Below are 26,099 nucleotides of genomic sequence, written 5' to 3' on the forward strand. Positions count from 1 at the left end.
TTTTGGGGGGAGGGGTCACACCCAGCAGCACTCAGGGGTTACTCCTGGCTCTATGCTCAGAAATCGCCCCTGGCAGGCACGGGGGACCATATGGGATGCCGGGATTTGAACCACCATCCTTCTGCATGAAAGGTAAACGCCTTACTTCCATGCTATCTCTCTGGCCCCTAGAATAGTATTTTTATTTAAACTTTATTGATTGATTAGTTTTTGGGCCCACACCCAGCGATGCTCAGGGGTCAATCCTGGCTCAGCACCCAGAAATCAGCCCTGGCAGGCTGGGGGGACCATAGGGATTTCAGGAAACAGAGGACCCCAGAGTCTGCCGCATACAAGACAAATGCCTTACTGCTGTGCTTTCTTCAGCCCCTAGAATAGTATTTTATCTGTTTCTCTAACTCCTAGAACAATGAATTCTCAACAATTTTTTTTTCTACCACAGTAAATGCCTAGAAGCAAACCAGACATCTACAAATTTCCAAAAACAACGGTGTGACCCCATAACTCTCCTACTCAATAACTCAAAGTACATAAGTACAAGAAAGCTAAACTGGGGGCCGGTGAGGTGGCGCTAGAGGTAAGGTGTCTACCTCACAAGCGCTAGCCAAGGAAAGACCGCAGTTCAATCCCCCGGCATCCCATATGGTCCCCCCAAGCCAGAGGCAATTTCTGAGTGCTTAGCCAGGAGTAACCCCTGAGTATCAAATGGGTGTGGCCCCAAAAACCAAAAAAAAAAAAAAAAAAAAAGATAATGATGGGACAGGCGAGGTTGCACTAGAGGTAAGGTGTCTGCCTTGCAAGCGCTAGCCAAGGAAGGACCACGGTTTGATCCCCCGGCGTCCCATATGGTCCCCCAATCCAGGGGCAATTTCTGAGCGCTTAGCCAGGAGTAACTTCTGGGCATCAAATGGGTGTGGCCCCCCAAAAAAATAAAAAACACGGAATAACAGCTAACATTAAATACAATTACAGATGGAGTGTATCCCAAAAAAAGGGCCTGAGAGATAGTACAACAGGTAGGATGCATGCCTTGTACGTAGCTGAGCAAGGTTCAATTCAACCCAGGATCAATCCCCAGCATCCTATATAGTCCCCTGAGCTCGCCAAGAGTGATTGTTGAGCACAGAGCCAGGAGTAACCTGAGCACTGCGGGCTGTGGCCCAAATGACAAAAAAGAAAAGAACCACCAGGTATTTGCCCAACTACCTCTATTTGCATGGCCTAACAAAAGCTCTATTCATCTCTGCTCATACTGTCACTTCTGCTGAAGTGATTAGCTCCAACAGTAACTTAGGGACAGTGTTAGTCATTCATTTAGACTTAAAAGAAAGGCCAGAGAAACGGTACAGCAAGGTATGGGGCTTCAATCTATGGCATCAAATATGGTCATCTATATAGTCCAATTTATGGCATAAAATATGGTCATCCTATATAGTCCCCTAAGCCCTGCCAGTAGTGATCCCTGGCAGTGGTCCTCAAACTTTCTAAACAGGGGGCCAGTTCACTGTCCCTCAGACTGTTGGAGGGCCAGACTATAGTAAAAACAAAAATTACGAACAAAAAATTTTTTTTTTTTTTTGGTTTTTGGGCCACACCCGGCAGTGCTCAGGGGTTACACCTGGCTGTCTTTTCAGAAATAGCTCCTGGCAGGCACGGGGGACCATATGGGAACCCGGGATTCGAACCAACCACCTTAGGTCCTGGATCGGCTGCTTGCAAGGCAAAACCGCTGTGCTATCTCTCCAGGCCCACGAACAAATTCTTATGCACACTGCATATATCTTATTTTAAAGTGAAGAAACAAACCGGAACAAATACAATATGTGGCCCACGGGTCGTAGTCTGAGGACCACTACTGAACAACATAAGAAAAGTCCAATTACTTTTATAGTGAAAGCAGAAGCAAAGGTATATATTACAAGAGAATTAAGTTATCTTTAAATATGAACCTGTCACAGATGAAACCTCTTGTAATTCAGCAAGAAGAGAAGCTGGCTCTGTTTTCATAGTGTTTTCTCCCATTGACTTGCAGTTCAGTTCCAAGCCTGTAGTCTTCAATCCATCCCTCACAGAGTGGCAAATAAATGCAGATGAGACCTGGCTAGTTTCCAAAGGAGATTTCAAATGACCTAGGAGAAAAAAAGAAAGAGAGATAGATTAGGGAATGTATATGTTTATGTAATCTGAGATCCCAAAAGTCCCACAACAGACTAATAAAAGTCAGGGACTTTTTAGAGGGAGCCATCCTCTCATAACACATATGAAGATATAAAGGTTTTAACTCATACAGGCTATGAGCAGCTCAGAGACAAGATGCTAGTAATAGGCTAATGTGGAGAGAAGCTTCTAGGAATGTTAAGAAAAATGAAAGGCACTGTTGTGAAATGTAGGTGAAGGCAGAGGAGACAGGCCTCACTCAGCACTATGCCTCCAACAGAACATTCCATTCCCCTTATACAAGCAAATTCAAATACAATGTATACAGAAAACTTGTTCTCTTGAAGAATAATATGAAGAAACACTGTAATTCATCCAATAACTTGGTATTCAGGCTGTCTAAGATAATTATATAAAGATTTACACACTGTTTTTTTGGGTGTTTTGTTTTATTTTTTTTTTTTTTTTGGTGTTTGGGGGATTTTTTTTTTTTGTGGTTTTTGGGTCACACCTGGCAGTGCTCAGGGGTTACTCCTGGCTCCATGCTCAGAAATTGCTCCTGGCAGGCACGGGGGACCATATGGGACGCTGGGATTCGAACCGATGACCTCTTGCATGAAAGGCAAACGCCTTACCTCCATGCTATCTCTCCAGCCCCGGATTTTTTTTTTTTTTTTTTTTTAGGGGCCACCCCTGGTGGCATTCAAGGGTTACTCCTGATTTTGCTCTCCAAAATCACTCTGGCAGCTCAGGGACTATATGGGATGCTGGGGATTAAATCTGAATCAACCATATGCAAGTCAAATGCCCTACACGCTGCTTTTTACATTAACTAGGCATCAAGTAAGAAAGACAATTTCTTTTTTTTTTTTTTTGGTTTTTGGGCCACACCCGGTAACGCTCAGGGGTTACTCCTGGCTATGCGCTCAGAAGTTGCTCCTGGCTTGGGAGACCATATGGGACGCTGGGGGATCGAACCGCGGTCCGTCCTAGGCTAGCGCAGGCAAGGCAGGTACCTTACCTCTAGCGCCACCGCCCGGCCCCAGAAAGACAATTTCTAAATGGATCCTGACTCACCTTCTCCAGATTCCTTGGTATTAGATGATGTGTTTTGTAAAGCATCTGTATTAACAGTACCAGCCAAATCTGACACAACCACATCAGGATCTAGGATCTCATGAGTCCCGTTAGTGGATCGCCTGGATGACCTTCTTCTTGATAAATCTTTGTCAGTGTTTCCAGAGACAACTTTTGACTTTTCCTGGGCTGCAAACCATGTAGAGCCATAGTTATATATATATATATATATATATATATATATATATATATATATATATATATATATATATATATATATATATATATAAACAAAAACAAAAAAGCAAACCTATGGAGTCAATGATAAAATGAAATGTCCTTTCCTAATTTATAAAAATGGGTAGAATTTGTGGTGATTGTTGTTATTTTATTGTCCCTAATCCCACTCCTTGCACCCTTCACCTGATCTAGCTTACAGTTTTGAGCATAGGCACAATCTGTCAGGATAGAACTTTCCTTACTCAAGCACTCATATATTCATAACAATATATCTAGAGTTACGTCCCCACAATAACAAGGAAGCAATCATGTTCTAATCTTGATGAATAAATTCCATTATGAGATTTACAGAAGAGGTTAGGTACTAACTTCCAAAAATCAATAGTTTATGGAACTTTGAAACCAACAAAAATACTTTTTTTTTTTTTTTTTTTTTTTTGGTTTTTGGGTCACACCAGGCAGTGCTCAGGGGTTATTCCTGGCTCCAGGCTCAGAAATTGCTCCTGGCAGGCACAGGGGACCATATGGGACGCCGGGATTCGAACCGATGACCTCCTGCATGAAAGGCAAACGCTTTACCTCCATGCTATCTCTCCGGCCCCGCAAAAATACTTTTTGACACAGCAGGATGTTTTTTATCTTAAGTCAATATATAGTATTTTTGAAATTTCACCTAGCATATATAAGTTACTCAATTTTTCAACTGAAATCCAAACCAAATGTATAACCCAGAACCCAACATTTAAAAAAATAAGAGTTTGTGTTTTGGGTTTATTTTTTTCTCCTAGCAAAACTCCTTTGACCCACTGCATTAGGATCTATGATTAAAAACAAAAATTAGACTGCCAAGTTTGTGCATTGACCAGCACCATAGATTCAATTTAACTCAACAGAGGTAAACCTAGCCTCAAAAACTCAGCCTGCAGCTACTGGCATGTACTGGGGCCCTCATATAGCTAAGTCAATATGCCAACTTCACTGCTTTTCCACTGATATCTACAGACACCCCTAATTGTCAAAAACTTCAGGTATGCTGGTTTTATGGCTGAGACCATGGGGGAATTAAGGACACTTTGGAGTCGGGGAGTGGGAGCCGCAATAAATTAGATATGAAATTATCATAGCAGCCACCTAAGCTCAACAAACAAAACAAAACCAAAGTTACCAATGCTTAACCAGCAACAAACAGCTTAGTGAATTTAGACAATGACATAATGACCCCATTTAGATATATAACAATTTTCACAAATTTTCTTTTAACAAACCACTGTCTTTCTGCGTCTAAGGCAAACACCCTGCCACTGTGCTTTCTCTCCCGCCCAACAAGCAATATTAAGTAAAATATTCATAACTGCCAATGGGCAGACTTGGAGGAGGGTGGGAACACTGGATGCCAGAAACAACAGTGTTAGGAGCAACTTTGTAAACCATGATGTTTAAACAAACAGGCCAAAGCAATAGCTCAGTGGTAGGTGGTTTGTCTTGCACGCGGCCTACTCAGGACAAGCCCTGGTTAAATCCCCAGCATACCTTGGGGGGAGATGAATATACCATCACCACAACCCCCAGCCTGCCAGGAGCTATTTCTGAATGCAGAGCCAGGAGTAGTAACCCCTGAGCACCACTGGGTGAAGCCAAAAACAAACAAACACACACACACAAAAACAAACAAACAAACAAACAAGAACAAACACTAGCACCTATTATTACAGATATGGGGAAGTTAAGCCAACTCTCTTTATGGGCAGGGGGATTGGAGGCCACACCTGGCAGTGCTCGAATTACTCCTAGCTCTGCGCTCAGAAATCAATCCTGGTTGGGACCAGAACGAACCTCAGTTAGATACCCGGACTTCAGTTTGATCCCCGGCGTCCCTTATGGTTTCTCGAGCCAGGAGCAATTTCTGAGCACATAGCAAGGAGTGACCACTGAGTATCACGAGGTATGGCCCAAAAAGAAAAAGGAAAAAAAAAAAATCGGTCCAGGCAGGCTTGGGGGATCATATGGGATATGAACCATAAGGATGGACCATATGGGTTTTGAACCTGGATAGGCCACATGCAAGACAAACGCCCAACCCCCTATGCTATAGTTCCAGCCACATTTTTTTTCTTCCCCCCTTTTTTTGGAGGGGGGGACAGGTTGAAGATATGGGTAAGTTAAACCAACTCTTAACCAAACTGATATCAAGTTCTAGCCACACATACACAAACTGGAGACTCACATAAATTTTTGTCAAGTCGAGGACGTTTTAATGGAACTTCGCTTCCTTTTGATATTTTCCGTTTTCTCAATTCCAATGTTATTGGCTGCAAAGTTTGAGAATTTGAGTCCACAGCTGCAATGTACAGAAAACACACACACACAACTATGTTATCCCTTACTGTCCAATCCTCATTATACATAATAAAAAAAAAAACAAAACAAAAACAGAGGCAATCTTGTGTGATAAACAGACCTTTCAAAGGCTTTTTCCTTGGGTTAAAAAGAAAAAAAAGTGAAATTACTTCCTTACAGGAGATGCTAACACCTTGTGGGCTGATCTCCTGGTCTCTGCTATGTACAACCTCTAGTCACAGACTTCTTTCCTCAACCTTTCTTTATAATCACTATATCCCAAAATAACTATTTTAAAAGACAAAGGCAAAAAGATAAGAGAAAAGTAACTTTCATCAACAAATTTCACCAAAACTTGGCTTAATACTAATACTAATATGTGTGCCCTGGGACTACAGCTTGATCTCACTGTTTTATGTCCTTCATGCTAAATTGTTAGCATCCTAATTTTGAAGGACCAAAAAGAATGTCAACATTTATATCCTACTAAAAATAATTCCAGGGCTCTAAAGACATGGCTCAAAGGGCTGGAGTCCTTGCTTTGCATGCTGGAGCCACAGCTTTTATTCCTGGCACTAAAAATCACCAGGTGTGGCCTCTAATAATCATAACAAAAATATCAATAATAATAGTAATAATAATAACAACAAAAGAATCAAGAGATTATGTAATTTGTCAAAAGTTCAAAAAGGGGTGTTCTTTACATGACTGTAATCATACAACTATAATCATATTTGTAATCACAGTGTTTAAATAAAGATAAAGAAAAAAGAAGATGCAACCAGAGAATCCTGCACTTAAGAAAAAACAAAGGAAATAAAAAGAAGTTCAAAAAGGACCGTTGATCCCTAACGAATTCATCTCTAACATAATTTAGCAGTGTGAACACTTAATCCTAGGACAGTTTAATCCCAATACTTACACTTTCCTATAGTCAGGAAAGATAAGACTCCAAAAAATAAAAGAAAGAAAAACACACACACACACACAAAGAGAATTCTGAAAGCCTGGGGAAAGGCAGGACTAAGATCTGATAAATAATGAGAAGAAAAGTGAAGGGGAAAGGGGGAAAGAGGGAAGAAGGCACGCAAGTGGGAGAAAGGGAAGAAAGAGAAGGGAGAAGAAAAGGGGACTGAGAAGCTTCACCCAAGGCTTCAGATCAGCCAGATCCAACAGACCAGGCTGAGCTCTAAGGCAAAGCTGACAAGAGTGCAGAACCTCTTGGCATTTAGGTTCTATTCTCCCAAGGCACCAGCACTGTTTCATTCAAGTGGTGGTCAGATGGAAATCATACACATTACAAGCTAAACTGAAATACAAACAACCCTACCAAAATTACTCAGATCTATTTTGTATAATATAGAGTACAAGGTTAGACTAAATCAGTGAACTTAATTCAAGACAATTCTATAGGAAATTTGAAATATATGCAATATGAGATCTTTGTCTTCTTTACCTTGATACTATATTCTAATAGGACTGACTTTAGAGAAAGCCAGTACTTCTCAAACTCATCTTATAGTAAAAATCATAAGGAAAGAATTTTAATTTGCATTCCCAGACCCAGCTCCAAGAGATCCTGAATGGGGAGGAATACCTTGCACAAGAGTTAGTAGTAACTTCTTTCTTTGCTTTTTAACACTTTTTTAGATTCATAATTGGCATTACTCAGGGATTACTCTCAGTTCAGTGCTCAGGGATTACTCCTGGCAGTGCCAGGAGGCCATGTGGTACTGGGGATTAAACCTGGCCTCCTATATGTAAAGCCCGTATACTACCCTATGAGATCCCTTTGAGCTATCATCCCAGTCCAGGAAATTATCATTTCTTTAAAAAAAAAAAAAAAGTGAACACATCTGGCACAAACTCTTATAAGATAAAATGAAAGTGGATAAAACAAAATGGAATGACTCCCACTTTTTATATTTGAAGAAAGACATATAGCTTCATAGGATTATCTGAAAACTTAAATGCAACTAAGCCAGCCCACACTTTCCAGAGGGTATAAGCCAGAGTATGAACAGCTAAAAAGGAATCTGTTTCAGAACATTCAGTTCCCACACATGCTCTTTGCTAAACTCAGATGAGGACAATTCAGACTTAACCAATTCATATGTTCTGCCTCTCCTTGCACAAGTAACTTTTCCCAGTTCCATGAAAAGACCTGACACTCACTCACCCAAACTGAACATGGTATACTGCCCAGTGGCTCAAAACCCCCAGGCACTCTCAAATGGGGTTCCTCATTTGACCACAAAGCTTATTTCCTCAGTTTTCCCATGCATGGTTGATACTTATTCTCAATGCACTTCAGAAATTAATTTATTTACAGATTAAGATGCCGGAGGCATCAGAAGTTGATTCACTCACTCCCTGTTGAGAAAGCCAATAAATTTAGGACAAGGCTGTTCCAACAGAGATATAATAAGAGCCACAAAGGTAAGCAAAATATGTCATTTTAAATTTTTTAGTAGTTCTGTCAGTTTCTTATCTTTCCATGTGGATATGCGCCTCCCTAAAATGTTAGCTCCATAGATACAGCTGGTTTTCAGGTCACAGGACGTTTCAGTCAGTCACAAAAATGAAGGAATGAAGTACAGGAGTTAGAGAGAACCATGGGAAACAGAAAACCACTCTGGCATTGGCCATTGCAGAGCCCACTTGGGAAACTCACCAGTAGGAGCTATGGAAGGGGGTCTGCCTCGTTTTCTTTTTGGCTCCCTCAAGTTTTCTTGTGGACTCTTCACAATGTCATTTTCTGGTTTTTTATCCACTTGAGCATCTCCAGAATATTCTCTGTCATTTTCTGAAATGTTCTCCTTATCTTCCTTCTCGTTCTTGGGAAGGTTTTTCTCTGAAACCTTCCCCTTTTCAGAACAGATTAACTTTCCTTCTTTTTCAGGCTGCTTTTTCAGGCTGCAGGTCCTCTTTTCTGTCTTAAAGGCTTTGTCCTCTTTGTCCTTCTTCACATTGACTGTGGCTTTTCTCTGCTCTTTAAACTTCTCTCGTTTATCAGGAGTTGATGAAAGACTTTTGTGATCTGTTTCTTTAGGCCTAGCAGTACCCACAATATTCTAAAATGGGTAAAATAGTGATGAAACACACTTTGTGATTACTTGTAAACACAAAACCAGGTGGCTTTTTTTCCCCCAAACATATGAAGACAGACAAAAAATATTTTTTTTACAAAGATATATGCCAGGTCACATAACTGAAAGAAATAAAATATCCTCCAAGGCTGAAGTTTGAAAATAGAAGTTTACAGAAAACAACAGTATGTTCAGATCCTTTAGAGACATCTCTTCCTTACTAAAGTAATAAGGCACTGAAAAATAATTAACTACCCTAGGGAGTTCTAGAGTAATTTTTCTGATAAAGGTGCTTTAAGAACAAGCTTCATACCCTGTCCTTCTCACCAGAAGCAGGAATACAGAAACCCAAGGCCTGTCAAGAGGCCAGGCTTAATCAATGGATGCTGTGATTTGATAATGAAGAATCAAAACTGATAACTGGAAGCTAAACAGCTATTAAGCTTGTCCAATCCAGAAGCATGGTTTTTGCCTTCCTCTTCTAGCAAAGGCAGTTCCCAGCTAAAAAACAACCTGCTGGGTTCATTACCTACTGACTTTTTAGTCAACTAGAAGTACTGCTTCAGTTATTTTTTCCTAAGCTACTTTTTTAAAATTCAGCCTAAATGGGGCCGGAGGGATAATACAGTGGTAGGGCGTTTGCCTTGCACACAGCCGACCTGGGGTCCCAGGTCGGTCCCCGGCATTCCATATGGTCCCCTGAGCCTGCCAGGAGTGACTTCGGAGTGACTTCTGAGAGCCGCAGTGCATGGCCCAAAAAGCAAATTAAATTAAATTAAATTAAATTAAAATTCAGCCTGAAAACCCTCAGGTCCTCATGACTCATAGTAAAGCCAACTGAAAGCTCTGAAGTTTCAAAAACTACAATTAAGTTTATTTGTGACCATCTCTTCATGCCAGGAATCCCCTGGCACCTAGCGCACAGTAGGCACACAAATCTTTATTAGAAACAGAAATAAATGTCTAAATATTGGTGATGGAGAGGAGGGAACCTGGAGACATTGGTAAAGAATAGTTCAAAAAATTGGTAGTATTTGTAACTGAACACTATGTGCCTGAGACTATATTAAGAACAATGTAATTCAGTGTCTAAATAAAAAATTGTTAATAAAATATAAACACACGAGGGCTAAAGAGAAAATACATTGGGTAGAGCATGTGCATGCAGTAGACCTGGGGTTGATCTCTAGCATCCTATATGGTCCCCTGAGCCAGCCAGAAGTGATTCCTGACTGCAGAGCCAGAAATAACCCCTGGGCACTTTCAGGTGTGGCCCCAAAACAAAGCAAAACAAAACAAAACAAAATAAAACAAAACAAAAAAACACCAAAAAAAGAAGAATCTGTGAAGTTAAAGCTTAGCAAGAAGTTACTGCTTAGGGCTGGAGTAATAGTAATAGTAATGGGTTTGATTCCTAGCATTCCATATGGTCCCCAGAGCCTTCCAGGAGTGATTTCTGAATGAAGAGCCAATAGTAACCCCTAGGCGTGCTGGGTGTGGCTCCCCAAAACAAAACAAAACAAAACAAAACAAAAAGTTATTACTTCAAGTTGCCAAAATTTTCTGAAAGCTATCATGATAGAGAACACGCACTCCATGGTAACTGCTGGTAGAAATATAAATTGCAAAGAAGGAATAGGAGATTTTGGGTGAAAAGTCTTAAAAGCTTGGGGCCGGAGCGATATAAGAGCAATAGGGTATTTACCTTGCACACGGCTGACCTGAATTCGATTCCCAGCATCCTATATAATCCCCAAGCCTGGCAGGGCAATTTCTGAGCGCAGAGCCAGGAGTAACCTCTGAGCGCTGCTGGGCGTGGCCAAAAAAAAAAATTTCTTAAAAACTTAAGCTGGAGAAATAGTAGAGGGTAAACCCTGAGAATCAGAGTGTGACCCAAAAATTGGGGTGGAGGTTGGGAGGAATCTTGAAAGTTTATACTTCTGAACTAGAATAAATTCCTACAAATGAAATTTGCTAATAGAATAATAAGACTTGTACACTAATATTTACAAATAGCCTTAATAACTACTAGAGAACTCACTGCAAAGGCAGGATTAATATATTTAAAGATAACTACCACATAGTTATTAAAAGTCATATTTTCATATGGTAGTAAAGAATTTAGGGTAATGTTTTGTTAAAATAAGTTACCACATAACACTAATTCTGAAAGAAAGTGTATAAATACACACACAGAAAACTTTAACAAAATATTGAATATCAACGTACAAAATTGTTCTGAGTAACAGGATAATACAATTTTCTTTGTATTTTTTCATTTTCCAATTTTTCTACAGAAAACATTAATTTTATAACTTAAAAAAAGAAATGTCCCTAAGATATGGATTACTAAAACATGTTGGGCAGTGTAGTTCTACAGAAAAATTCATCCTAATATGAAAAAAAAAAAGCTTTAAAAATTATAACAAGGACTGAAGCAACAGTAACAGGTGCTGTCTTGCATATGACTAACACAGATTCAACCCCCAGCATCACATATGGTCTCCCAAGCCCACTAGGAATTATCCCTGATTGCAGAAACAGGAGTACGCCCTGAGCACAGCTAGATATGCCAGCCCCCCTTTAAAAAAATTGTCTGTAGAATGTAGTTTTAGAAGTTTTGCTTTTTAAGTGGACTTTATAGAATCTAAAATAAATGTGTTTTTCATTTGTTTGACTTGAGGGTCACAGTATCTAGGGGCTACTCTCAGCTCAGTAGTCAAAAAATTAAACCTTGACAGTACTCAGGGGACCATGCAGTGTCAGAGACAGAACATGAACCTTCTGTGTGTAAAACATGTTCCAACTACTGACACTACCTCTTTAGTCCCAGAACCTTTTATTATTAAGGTTGAAATAATTTGGAAAATTGTTCATCCAAACCATGATGCCCTCCTGGAAAAACAAAAATAAGGCGAAGCTGCAGGCATAGCTAAACCACACGCCAGATCTGAGAAGCAATGAGATACTCAGAAGCAGCAATGAGATACTCAGAAGCAGCTGGGTATGGAGAACAATGGCACAAATCCAAACTGGGAGAGATGTCCAACCCTAAGCCAAAAGCACTCTGAGTGCAAGCAATTAGTTTACTGGCTGCAACAGAGAAAAGAGCAAACATTTGTTATCTGGAGTCAGGGGACTTTCAATGAAGAGGCTCCAGATACTGGACACATTTTTTTTTTTTTTTTTTTTTTTGTGGTTTTTGGGTCACACCTGGCAGTGCTCAGGGGTTATTCCTGGCTCCAGGCTCAGAAATTGCTCCTGGCAGGCACGGGGGACCATATGGGACGCCGGGATTCGAACCGATTACCTCCTGCATGAAAGGCAAACGCCTTACCTCCATGCTATCTCTCCGGCCCCTTGGACACATTTTTTAAGGTATTTCCTATTCTGACTCACTTGACACAACTTTGCAACACTTTGCAGTATCATGTAACTCCCTCTGTGCCTGAGGAGAAATAATCAGATGAAAAGTCTTCAACACTAGTTTTGTAAATTTGTCAATTATCTAAACATGAAAATCAATAAAAGCAACAACAATCTTGATTCTGCTTTTAAAGATCGCATGCATCATGATCCTTTGAAATTGCTAAATATATGTACGAAAGAATTTATCCAAATCTGAAATGTCCAGAAACATTTGACTATCATAAGACATGAAGAGGACCAGCGATATTGTTCAGCAGTATAGTACTTGTCTTGTATGTGTCAGTCCCTAGCAACATACACATGCCTGGAGAGCTAGTACACTAAATTGAGCACGTGCTTTGCATGCAGGAAACTAAATTTAATCCTTGGCACCAAACAGTCTTCCCTGGGAGAAGCCCAACCTCTCCCGCTTAACCCTGGCACTGCTGAGTGTGGCTAAAAAAAAGAGGGAAGGTAAAGACAAGACACAAATTTTCAGCATATTGAATCACAGTGGTGAGTGGTAAGCTTTAATTTTTTTTTACTAAATTGATTTGACTTATCTGCTAAAATTAGCAACAATCAGAACTTCAGTTTCATTTATTGTTAGTGAAGCAAGATAGTTTTTATTGAACAGAAATTATTTAGAATGATATGAGGGGAGGAGGAAAGGAATATATGTACAAGAGAGAACACAAGCTTGAAAGAGCAAATAAACAAGCAAGAGACATAAAGACAAGTGAGATCCATTTTCAAGAGAGAACACATGCTTGAAGAGCTAGCCCAATCAGAATTCTAAAAAAAATAGCAGTATCCAGGGGACTATCAACATAGTAATGCAGAAAAGGTGTTTGCACGCAGTTGACAGGGTTCAATCCCTGGTACTCCACATTGTCCTGAGCCTGCCAGGAGTAAACCCTGAACTAGTTATCACTAGGTGAGGACCCAGACAAAAATAACAACAATAATATCCAGGGGCCAGAAAGGTAGCTCAACAGTCTAAGTACATGTTTTGCATGTAGGAGACCTAGGTTCAATCTCTGACACTATAGCCTCCTGAGTACTATAGGGATTGACTGACCCCTGAGCACAGAGCTGGGTATATCCCCCAAATACAAGTAGAAATGGCCCCAAACCAAAAAAATTTTTAAAAGCCAAAGTTTCAATTCATGATCTTAGTTCATTAAGAAATAACATGAGACAAGAGGCTTTAGAGATGATCCAAGGGTTAAGATATAAGCATGCAGAGTCCAAAAAGACAGTACAGTGGGTAGGCTGCTTGCCTTGCACACAAATGGCTGGAGCTGGATAACAGACATCCCATATGGTCCCCTGAACACCACTGGGAGTGATCCCTGAGTACAGAGCCAGGAGTAACCCGAATACCACTGGGTGAGCTCCTCCCCCCAAAAAAATAGAACAATGAGACTTTTTAACAAACAAAATGAGGTGATGAGAATAACAGATAATTGGATCCACATATCTGGCACTTTCAAAAGAAGAATCTGTGGGAAAAAATGGCAGAGAGACACAAAAATTTAAAGTTCTCATAAACTGTATAATGTTTACTGGTGAAACTGTAAGATGGGGAAATAAAGACTTTGCCATCATACACAAATATTTTTATTTGAGAAACAAAACTACAACCATTAGCATTTTTCATATCACAAAGCACAAAACCACATTTCTCACCTGATCTTTGGAAAAAGGTTTGACATGAATATGTTTGACAGTCTGAACTACTCCATCATAAAATTTCACAGTGTAAGTACCTAAAATTCAAGAAGACATCATGACTTTAACTTGCAGTAAATGAAAGCAACAAAAACTTTTAAAGCACGAACACAAGGGAGCTCCAACCATAGTAAACTTATGGAACAAAAATTATTTAAGAAACACATTCAGTCTTATGTACAAGATAATTACACTGCACTTTATTTCTTAGTCTAAAGATTAAGTAGTAAATTTAGTATTTATCTATATGAATCAAAGTTATCAATCATTTTTATAAGTTCGATAAAACTATTTTTAACTGTGATAATTTAGACTAAGAATAAAGTGCATAAACAATTAAGAAAACAATGAAGTACATATTTATTCATTAGTGAATTATTCATTTTTATCATTTAACCTGTTTTCTTGGCCTAAGAGCAACAATCTTTTTAAAACATAACGGGGCAAGAGAGCTGGAGAGTGGTAGCTTTGTACACAGATGACCCAGTTCTGAACCCCAAGCACTGTCAGGTGTGATCCTTGAGCACAGAGCCAGGAATAAGCCCTGGATACCACCAGGCTCACACCCAAATTAAGAGAAATCTGATGGCTGAGATTCAATCCATGGCACTACATGTTCCCAGTCCAACTGCTCGGAGTGATCCCCAAGTATTGAGCTGGAATAATCCCTGAGCACAGCTAAATATAACCCAAAAGAGAACAACAACATCAACAACAGCAACAACAACAAAGTAAAAATCATTATTACAGGAAGACAGCTCAGTGGACTGAGGCCATGCTTGCATCTGTGATTCCAGGCATGTTTAAATTCTTGGCACATGATAATGTACTACTACAAAAAGGAGCAACCCTAAAGCACTAAGTTAGGAGAAGTTCCAGCACTGGCATGTGGCCCAAACACTAAAAATAAATTGACTGTTTTGAGGCTAGACCCAGTAGTACTCAAAGCTTACTCGACTCTGGACTCAAGAATCACTCCTAGAGTGCTCAGAGGATTATATGAATGCCAGGGACAAACCTGGGTAGGTCATATGCAAGGCAAGCACCCTACCTACTATTCTATCATGACTACTCTAAGGTTTATCCCATTTGGATAGGCTGACAAATCTCAAAATCCATATGAAACACATTAGTGTTCATGTCATAATATCAAAAGAGATCTGACAAACCATTAAGGAATAGCTGCATTGTTATTGGTTTTACTCCAATAACAATAAAAATAACCAACGATTATACTATAGTATAATATATATATATTATATATATATATTATATAATATATACTATACTATATACTATATATATACTATATACTATAGTAAAATATGAAGCTTAAAACTCAAACACCATTTCTCCCACCAAAACTAAGACTTTCAAACTTTTGCATCTTTTTGTTTGTTGTTTTTTGGGTCACACCCAGCAGCGCTCAGGGGTTACTCTTGGCTCTACGCTCAGAAATCATTTCTGGCAGGCTCGGGGGATCATATGGGATGCCAGGATTCGAACCACTGTCCTTCTGCATGCAAAGCAAACGCCCTCCTTCCATGCTACCTCTTCAGCCCCAAACTTTTGCATCTTAAAAACCCTAACATTTCTATTCCATTTTAAATTTCTAGGGGAGTGGGAGATAGCATTATTATGATATAACTCCTTGTAAACAGTCTTCATGACGAGCATTGAAGAAAGAAAATAAGCCTCAGGACTAAGCAGAATACAAGAAGTGAATCTGGTAGGCAGAGCAAAGAAGAAAGAAAAGGAAAGAGGATAGAGGAAGGAAGGGAGGGAGGAAGGAAAGGAGGAAGGGAGGGAGGGAGGGAGGGAGGGAGGGAGGAAGGAAGGAAGGAAGGAAGGAAGGAAGGAAGGAAGGAAGGAAGGAAGGAAGGAAGGAAGGAAGGAAGGAAGGAAGGAAGGAAGGAAGGAAGAGAGGGAGGGAGGGAAGGATACAGGGAGGGAGGGAGGGAGGGAGGGAGGAAGAAAGAAAGAAAGAAAGAAAGAAAGAAAGAAAGAAAGAAAGAAAGAAAGAAAGAAAGAAAGAAAGAAAGAAAGAAAGAAAGAAAGAAAGAAAGAAAGAAAGAAAGAAAGAGAGAAAGAGAGAAAGAGAGAAAGAGAGAGAGAAGGAAGAAAGGGAGGAAAGGAAGGAAGGAAGGAAGAAAGGGAGGGAGGGAGGGAGGAAGGAAGAAAGGAAGGAAGGAAGGAAGGAAGGAAGGAAGGAAGGAAGGAAGGAAGGAAGGAAGGAAGGAAGGAAGAAGGGAGGGAGGGAGGAAGGAAGAAGGGAGGGAGGGAGGGGAGGGGAGGGAGGGAGGAAGGAAGGAAGGAAGGAAGGAAGGAAGGAAGGAAGGAAGGAGGAAGGAAGGAAGGAAGGAAGGAAGGAAGGAAGGAAGGAAGGAGAGAAAGAGAGAGAGAGAAAGAGAGAAAGAAAGAAAGAAAGAGAAAGAAAGAAAGAAAGAAAGAAAGAAAGAAAGAAAGAAAGAAAGAAAGAAAGAAAGAAAGAAAGAAAGAAAGAAAGAAAGAAAGAAAGAAAGAAAAAAAGAAAGAAAGAAAGAAAGAAAGAGAGAGAGAGAGAGAGAGAAAGAAAGAAAGAAAGAAAGGAAAGAAAGGAAAGAAAGAAAGAAAGAAAGAAAGAAAGAAAGAAAGAAAGAAAGAAAGAAAGAAAGAAAGAAAGAAAGAAAGAAAGAAAGAAAGAAAGAAGGGAGGGAGGGAGGGAGGGAGGGAGGGAGGGAGAGAGGGAGGGAGAGAGAGAGAGAAAGAGAGAAAGAAAGAAAGAAAAGAAAGAAAGAAAGAAAGAAAGAAAGAAAGAAAGAAAGAAAGAAGAAAGAAAGAAGAAGAAAGAAAGAAAGAAAGAAAGAAAGAAAGAAAGAAAGAAAGAAAGAAAGAAAGAAAGAAAGAAAGAAAGAAAGAAAGAAAGAAAGAAAGAAAGAAAGAAAGAAAGAAAGAAAGAAAGAAAGAGAAAAAGAAAACCTTATGACTCAACCTTTTCTTAGAAGAGATCCCCACAAGCAATGCTCAACAGTCTCAGCTTAAATGGTCCAGAGCTCGGGCCTAGTAATGTGGCACTGTTTGAATCCAGCAATGCTTGTGACTACCAGGCTATACTCAGAGATGCTTGAAAGGCCATACCTGCCAGGGATCAAACTCAAGGTCCTGCACATACAGTACATGTATTCCTGAAGTTATCTCCCTCACCAAACTGCCTGCTTCTAATACAGTCTCTCACCACCCTATTATCTCCTCCAGTCCTAAATAAAACCTGTAAATGACTAGCCACCAGTGTTTAAAATGCCCCATTCTTGGAGCCAGAGAGATAGCACACTGAGTAGGGCCTCGATGGCTAACCTATGGCACACATGCCAGCGGTGGCACGTGAAGACCTTGCAGTTGGCACGAAGGAAGGGGTCCACAATTAAGATATGTGGCGCGGCGGGTGGCAAGTGTGCTGGTGCCTGCTTTGCAGCTCACCTGGCAACAGGGCCGGACTGGCCATTGGGAGGACCAGGCTTTGTGAGGCAGTTTGGGCACTTGGGCTCAAAATAGTTAGCCATGACTGGAGTAGGGCATTTGCCTGGCATTCGGCTGACTTGATTCAATCCCTGACATGCCCCTACCCAGCCTGACAGGAGTAACCCGAGTGACACAGTCAAGTGTGGCCCAAAAAAAAAAAAAAAAAACAGGGCCCAGAGAGATAGCACAGCGGCATTTGCCTTGCAAGCAGCCAATCCAGGACCAAAGGTGGTTGGGTCGAATCCCGGTGTCCCATATGGTCCCCCGTGCCTTCCAGGAGCTATTTCAGAGCAGACAGCCAGGAGTAACCCTGAGCACCGCCAGGTATGACCCCCCCCCCAAAAAAAATTTCCACTCTTGTGTTTAAAGTCTAATGCAATCTAAGACCACTTATTTTCCAATTCTAATGTCTCATTACCAGCATGTAATAGTTACCAATTCAAAGGTACAAACTACTTGCATCTCACTAACATTACCTTGTTTGATTTTTTTTTTTTTTTTTTTTTTTTTTTGGTTTTTGGGCCACACCCGGTCCTGGCTTGGGGGACCAAACCGCGGTCCATCCTAGGCTAGCGCTGGCAAGGCAGACACCTTACCTCAAGTGCCACCGCGCCGGCCCCCCTAACATTACCTTGTGTCATTTTTACCTCCACATCTTTATCAAAATGTTTTCTTGCCTGGAATGTACCATTCAGTGAGTTGTTAGCCAACTCTAATGGCCACAATAGTTCTGTAAACCTCCTGGCTTACTGGTACTAGAAATTTGTACCTACTTTGACTTTTCCAAAATTGATCCAGAAGCTTCTGAGTCATATATACATATACACTTAGATCTACCTTCAGCTTCCAAAGCCAGAGACCTTACTTCTCACGCCAATTTTTCTCCCACTCAGCATCTGGTTCACTGCAGACCTTTTTCTCAAAATATAATTCCCCACACCACCACTACCACCACCGCCGCCAGCAGAAGTTACAAACGAGGGCCCGGAGAGATAGCACAGCGGCATTTGCTTTGCAAGCAGCCAATCCAGGACCAAAGGTGGTTGTTTCGAATCCCGGTGTCCCATATGGTCCCCGGTGCCTGCCAGGAGCGATTTCTGAGCAGACAGCCAGGAGTAACCCCTGAGCACCGCCGGGTGTGACCCAAAAACCAAAAACCAAAAAAAAAAAAAGAAGTTACATACGAAATTGCTAGAAATTACATTACCAGGGTCGGAGAGATCAGACAGTGGTGTTTGCCTTGCAAGCAGCCGACCCAGGACCTAAGGTGGTTGGTTCGAATCCCGGCGTCCCATATGGTGCCCTTGTGCCTGCCAGGAGCTATTTCTGAGCAGAAAGCCAGGAGTAACCCCTGAGCACTGCCGGTGTGGCCCAAAAACCAAAAAAAGAAATTACATTACCAGCCCCATGTCAGAAACACTGAATCAGGGGCTGGAGAGATAGCATGAAGTTAGGGCATTTGCCTTTCATGCAGAAGGTCTGTGGTTTGAAACCTGGCATTCCATATGGTCCCCTGAGCCTTCCAGGAGTGATTTCTGAGTATAGAGCCAGGAGTAACCCCTGACCCACCCCACCCCCAAAAAAAAGAAATACTGAATCCAAAGATCAGCAAATAGAACACAAAAAAAAAATGTGTATCTGGTAATTCTGTTGTACAATAAAGTCTGAGAGCTACAGCCAGAATAGTTAGTAATTACCTTCTGATCTTTATTCCTGGTAATTACACAATAAAAGAGATTACTTATTACAAGTGTTACTTATAGAAATAAAGAGGCTAGTGAACCATATGAATATAAGGACATAATTATTCTTGGCTTTTCAAAAAAGGGCAATTCAATCGATCCCTAACACACTACATACCACCACAACACACACACAACCGATGATGGGCTATAATTTTTTTTTTTTTTTTGGGTTTTTGGGTCTTACCCGGCAGTGCTCAGGGGTTACTCCTGGCTCCATACTCAGAAATTGCTCCTGGCAAGCACGGGGGACCATAAGGGACACTGGGATTCGAACCGATGACCTTCTGCATGAAAGGCAAACGCCTTACCTCCATGCTATCTCTTTGGCCCCTGGGCTATGATTTTTTTAAGTCTAAGTTATAACTCAAAATTCTAAATAAGGGGGCCGGGAACGTGGTGCTAGAGGTAAGGTGTCTGCCTTGCAAGCGCTAGTGTATGATGGACTGTGGTTCGATCCCCCAGCGTCCCATATGGTCCCCCCAAGCCAGGGGCGATTTCTGAGCGCATAGCCAGGAGTAACCCCTGAGCATCAAATGGGTGTGGCCCAAAAACCAAAAAAAAAAATTCTAAATAAGATCATGCAAGCATAATACATACATAATAAAATAGCTCAGCAATGACTTGGAACACAGACCTGGCATCCTATGTCTGCATCTACTGTGATGATGTTGGAAAAAGAGGAGCAGTGTTACTAATATTACAGAAATCAAAATAGACCCGATTCCAGTTCAAGCAAGCATGGTACCGCTTCAGGAAGCATGGAGATCAGAGTGGGATATTTAAGAACCCTGTTCTCATGAAATCTTCAAACATCAGGTGTTCAAAGAAGCCACCCATACCTTACAAGCACATTTTATTTTAATGCAATTCATTTTATGGATCTTCAGGGTCACATATTTGCGAAGAGCTGTAAAGCAGTGTTCAGGGGATCTGAATGACACTCCAGGCAATATTGGGCCATCCAGGCTAGAGTTTCATGCTTGAGCCTGGCTATATGTAATACTGCTCTGGCCCAGTAATGCTGGGGACTTACAAGGCCTGCCTAAGCCAAGGCCAGCAATGCTGAGCCTTCAGAACTATAAGCAGTGGTCTCAGGGGACCAAATGCGGCAGGAAATCAAACAAAGATACAGAGGTTAAGAGCTTGACTTGCCAGACTGGTGAGTGAGAGGCTAACAGGGGGGTTGGGGTAGATGTAGAGAAACAACACACACAGCGGTAGAGGGAAATAAACACTGGTGAAAGAGTTGCTGTTTAAGCATTGTATGCCTGAACTTGAATCTAAATAACTTTGTGATTTTATGCTAGCATGTGGCTGGCTCCAGTTTGGTTTCCAGAACTGCATAAGATTCTCCAATCATGACTAGAAGTGGTGACCCCTGAGCACAAAGCCCCCAAACATTATTAAGTATGACTCAATCCATGATCCACACACATCAAAAATACGAAGTCCTGGGGCCAGAGCGGTGGCGCTAGAGGTAAGGCCTTAAAAGCACTAACCTAGGACGGACCTTGGTTCCATCCCCCCCGATTCCATATGGTCCCCCCAAGCCAGGAACGATTTCTGAGCATATAGCCAGGAGTAATCACTGAACGTCAACAGGAGTGCACCCCCCCCCCAAAAAAAAAAGGAGCAATAGCATAGTGGGTAGGGCATTTGACTTGCATCCAACCCAGGTTCAATCCCCACATCGCAAAATGGTCCCCCGAGCCTGTCAGGAGTAATTTCTGAGTGCAGAGCCAGGAGTCACCACTGAACACGGCTAGGTATGTATGGTCAAAAAAAAAAAAAAAAAAAAAGCCCCGTTCTGGGCTGAAGAACTGGAACACATACTTTGGAGCAGGTTCAAATAGCACGTCTGGTCCCTTAGGTAAAGCAGGAGCAACTTCTTACTATAACAATAGACCCCAACATTTGTGGCCCCAAATCAAAAACAAAAGCCCACAAATATCGCATCACATGAAATAAAGATTCCTGGCCTTGCCCTCCTACATGTAAAGAATTGAGTAGACGGACAGTACCAGCAAGTTATCTTCTCTAAGACTAAGGGAAAAAGGATGCACGCATGACTAAACAGAACTGGTATCTGTTGCTTTTAAATTTTTAAACCTGGACCCACTCCTGGCAATACCTGAAAGCCTGCATCAGCACCTGCTAGGTATATATTTACCACTTAAGCTGCATCCTCAGGTTTCTGTAGCTCTTAAAATCTGTCGTACAAGGCGAGAGTTAAAGTACCCAATAGGCTGGGGCTGGAGAGATAGCATGGAGGTAGGGAGTCTGCCTTTCATGCAGAAGGTCATTGGTTCGAATCCCGACATCCCATATGGTCCCCGGAGCCTGCCAGGAGCAACCCGAGTGCTGCTGGGTGTGACCCAAAAACAAAAACAAAAACAAACGAACAAAAAGTACCTAATAGGCTAAGTTTATGGTTTGAATGCAGGAAGCCTGAGTTAAATCCCCTGAGCACTGCCAGGTGTAGCCCAATGACCAAGAGAGAAAAAGATCTGCTGTAACCCTTAACTACAGAGGTCCTTCTCTCTCCACTTTCTAGGAATTGGATAATTCATTCCAGAATGCTACAGATGAGAGTCATGGTTTCTCTGACTCGAGGTTTCCACAGATGGCCCTCAGAAGTCTACAAAGGAATATACATGTGTTGGCAGGCAAACTTTCTCCTTCCTTAGACTTCTTAGTAATTTTACATAGGGGATTTGGTTCTGTGACTTAACAGTTATTACCAAAAATGCTTATCTAGTCTGCTTCTTACAGTTCTTCTAACAGCTCAAATCTGTCTAATGCAAGGGCACTGGCAACCTGCAATAAACAAGCCAGGAGCCAAGCTAGATTCAGCCTCTCAATCAGGGCTGAGAAAGTCAGACCTTCTACACCAGTCCACACCTCCCATCATCCTCTCAGGCACCCATTCACACATGCATGCACATGTCCTCCCCCAGTAAACACCTGGTCTTAACTGACAACTCTGCCATCTTAGGAAAAGCCAGCCCGAGAGACATGTGGGAACTGCCGCTCAGAAACCCAACAAACTACCATTTAAATCTTAGGTCTCAGGCTGGGGATAAAACTCAGAGAAAGAATATTTGTATGTGTGAAGCCATGAGCTCACTGGGTTTGATCTCTAGCACCACAAACAAAAAGAAATAAAAATAGTTCCCAGGTCTTCCGTTTATGTAAGTGTTCCAATTTATATAAGTATTCTTTATGTAAGTAGCTGAGTAACTTTTCCCTTAAGCTTAGTTCCTCATCTCTAAATGAGGATGGGACAGGGCACTAACAGTAACTACCTTTCCATGTTTCTGGGAAGCCTGAATAAAATTTGATAAAGAAATTTTAGAGTACTGTCTGTCATCAAACATGAGATTTCACCAGGGTTAGGAAAGACAGCTCAGTGTGCTGGGTGTTTTGCTCATGAGAGGTATGGGTCTGATCCTTAGTACCACACTGCCTCCCCTCAAGCACTACCAGATATGGTCCAAAAACAAATTGGCAGCAGTTTTCCTCCCTCCCCACCAGGAAAGAGAAGTGCCAAGTTCAAGTGTTTAAATTAAAGCGTCAAGTTTAGTTGGCAGAGAACAAAGATTTCTTTATCAAATAAAGTCATGAAATTTGCTGATAGATGGATAAACTTGGATAGTATGGTGCTGAGTGAAAATGAGTCAGAGGGAGAGTGACAGACATATAACAATCACATTCATTTGTGGGTTATGAAGAAACATAGTAGGAGAGGAGCCAGAGTGATAGCAGAGTGGGTAGAGCGATTGTCTAGTATGTGGCTGATCTGGGTTCAATATCTGGCATCCCATATGGTCCTCCAAGACTGCCAAGAGTAATTTGTGAGTGCTAAGTCAGGAGCAACCCCTGAGCACTGCTGGGTATAAACAAAAAACCATGTAGGAGAATAATACCCAAAGACAATTAAGAAACAAAGGCAGGAAAACTAGTCAATTATAGGATGTTTACCCCAATGGGGAGAGGTGGATGGAGAGGACAGTTAGGACAGAAAAGAAACCACTATGACAATGATAGTGGGAAATGATCACTCTGAACAAGAATTAGATTCTGAAAGGCGGTAAAGTGATATGCATGATACCCTTTCAAAAACAGTACTGCAAACCACAGTGCTTAAAAGGAACAAAGAAAATGTCTGCCACAGAAAGAAACTGGTGACACTGGTGGAGGGATAGGTGTTCAAACACTCTAACAACTGAAACTCAATCACGAACAACTATGTATGTATGGTGATTCAATAAAAAGGGGGCGGGCAATAGTACAGCTGTAGGACTTTGCCTTGCACGCAGATGACCCTGGACGGACCTGGGTTTGATTCCCGGCATCCCATATGTCCCCCAAGTCTGCCAGAAGCGATCTCTGAGTGCAGAGCCAGGAATAACACCTAAGCATCGCCAAATGTGACCCCAAAAAAACAAAAAAATCAAAATAAAATAAGATTAAAAAGGCTGGAACAATAGCACAGCGAGCAGGGTGCTTGCTTTAAACAGGGTTGACCTGGGTTCAATTCCCAAAATTCCATATGGTCCCCTGAGCCTGCCAGGAGTGATTCCTGAGCATAAAGCCAGAAGTAACCCCTGAGCTCTGCTGGGTGTGACCCAAAAAACAAACAATAATAATAAATAAAATAAAATCTCTTTGCAAAGCTGTTCACAAAACCCAATTGCTTGCACTCCAAATGTGGGATCAGTTAAGCATTAAAAAAAATTTACTGGGCCCGGAGAGATAGCACAGCGGCATTTGCCTTGCAAGCAGCCGATCCAGGACCAAAGGTGGTTGGTTCAAATCCCGGTGTCCCATATGGTCCCCCGTGCCTGCCAGGAGCTATTTCTGAGCAGACAGCCAGGAGTAACCCCTGAGCAACGCCGGGTGTGGCCCAAAAACCAAAAAAAAAAAAAAATTTACTGCTTCAACATGCTAGTCTAACTAGGAACAAAGTCAAGTTCACAGAAGTTCTTGTTACAAACAGAGAATTCAAGCACTAATCCAAAAAAATTAGACTGGGACAGTGGATTACATTACTTAAAAATATGATAATTCCCCGGAGAGATAGCACAGTGGTGTTTGCCTTGCAAGCAGCCGATCCAGGACCAAAGGAGGTTGGTTCAAATCCCGGTGTCCCATATGGTCCCCCGTGCCTGCCAGGAGCTATTTCTGAGCAGACAGCCAGAAGTAACCCCTGAGCAACGCCGGGTGTGGCCCAAAAACCAAAATATATATATATATATGATAATTAAGGGCTAGAGAGAAAGCAATGCAGAAGGATAGGACAGTGGTTTGAATCCTGGCATCCCATATGGTTCCCCATGTCTGCCAGGGCGATTTCTGAGTGTACAGCCAGAAGTAACCCTTGAGCACTGCCAGGTGTGACCCAAAAACCAAAAACCAAAAACCAAAAAAAAAAAAAAAAGAATATGTATAATTGGAGCTGAAGAGATAGCTCAGTGGGTAAGAAGCTTATTGGACTTGCATGTTCCCAGTCCAGGGTCAAATTTCTGAGCATCGCCAGAAGTGATCTCTGGGGTACAAAGCCTGATTAAGTCCTGAGCACCACAGATACAGCCCAATAATATCTGCCACAAACAAAAATAATAGCATACTTTTAAGGACCTTGTTCTTCTCTCTACAGTTAAAGAACTACAAGCCAAAAGGAAGCAATACTTCCTCATTTTGTGGTAAATACAGACCTACTTTCACTTTCCCCCAGAGAAAATACCTTACAGAGCAGAGCAATCCAAACTGGGAGCAAAGTTCAAAAAGAAGGTGGCATAACCATCTTCATTAATTAAAAAAAAAAAGGGGGGGGGGCTGAGCAGTCCCAGAAATGAGCTGATCCAACTCACCAAAAGGGAGAAGGCAGACTGGAAGTTTTCAGTTCTCAGAGGATCCAATGACCCAGGGGCTTCACTTCATACAAAGCATGTACCGCAGTCAGCTAGGTCTCTTTCTCCCCACACCTCTTAATTTCAAACCTAAATGTCTAACAAGTATGATCACCTCCATAGAAACTAAGTTGCCATGGCCAAAGAACCAGGTGAAAGGGATTAAATAACATGGAAAGAACTTCCCTAGTTTCTAAGTACATTTAGTTGCCAAAAGCTCCCATCTCAGCCTAGTTACTACTAACTCTCATGCATATGCATATTACCCTCAGCCTCAACAAAACTCCAGGGCTAGGATGAGTGACATGGAAAGAATATAAAAACCTAAGATTGGGCCAGAGAGATAACACAGTAGTAGGACGTTTGCCTTGCATGCTGAAGGACGGTGGTTCGAATCCTGACATTCCATTTGGTCCCCAGAGCCTGCTGGGGGTGATTACTGAGTGTAGAGCCAGGAGTAGCCTCTGAGCGCTGCCAGGTATGACCCAAAATCAAAAAAATTAAAAACTAAAATAAAAAATAAAACTTAAGATCTCAGAACTGAAACGATGGGGCAGAATTTCAGGTCAATTAGCCCTGATACTGCAGGTGGCAGAGAACACAGAATGACTTTCACAGAAAATAAAGGGGCATCATGCCAGCAAAGCTTATCCTCAAAGCCCTTTAAAATGGACTGGTCCCTGTAACAGTAAAAACTAAGATAGGGAAGAAAAGAATATTTTTTATATTCAACTCTTTCTGGTTTTTTCTTTTTTTTTTGGTTTTTGGGCCACACCCGGTGACGCTCAGGGGTTACTCCTGGCTATGCGCTCAGATGTCGCTCCTGGCTTGGAGGACCATATGGGACACAGGGGGATCGAACCACGGTCCGTCCTAGGCTAGCACAGGCAAGGCAGGCACCT

At 41.6% G+C, this 26,099-nt stretch overlaps 1 protein-coding gene across 3 annotated transcripts in view; it reads right to left on the bottom strand.

The window, feature by feature from the left end:
- The window catches only part of PHF20 (PHD finger protein 20), a 121,812-nt gene that overhangs the window by 40,944 nt on the left and 54,769 nt on the right, over positions 1 to 26,099 (bottom strand). Inside the window, exons 5-9 of one of the 3 annotated variants that reach the window (XM_049779142.1) lie at positions 14,001 to 14,080; positions 8,486 to 8,885; positions 5,699 to 5,812; positions 3,235 to 3,423; positions 1,950 to 2,129 (exon numbers count right to left, since the gene is read on the bottom strand). In XM_049779142.1, the coding sequence (XP_049635099.1) occupies positions 1,950 to 2,129; positions 3,235 to 3,423; positions 5,699 to 5,812; positions 8,486 to 8,885; positions 14,001 to 14,080 (963 nt within the window). The remainder of the gene's footprint in view (positions 1 to 1,949; positions 2,130 to 3,234; positions 3,424 to 5,698; positions 5,813 to 8,485; positions 8,886 to 14,000; positions 14,081 to 26,099) is intronic. The other 2 variants (XM_049779143.1, XM_049779144.1) reach the window with 2 other exon arrangements.

The sequence above is a fragment of the Suncus etruscus genome, chromosome 9, assembly GCF_024139225.1.
Source record: "Suncus etruscus isolate mSunEtr1 chromosome 9, mSunEtr1.pri.cur, whole genome shotgun sequence".
Taxonomy (NCBI): Eukaryota; Metazoa; Chordata; class Mammalia; order Eulipotyphla; family Soricidae; genus Suncus; species Suncus etruscus.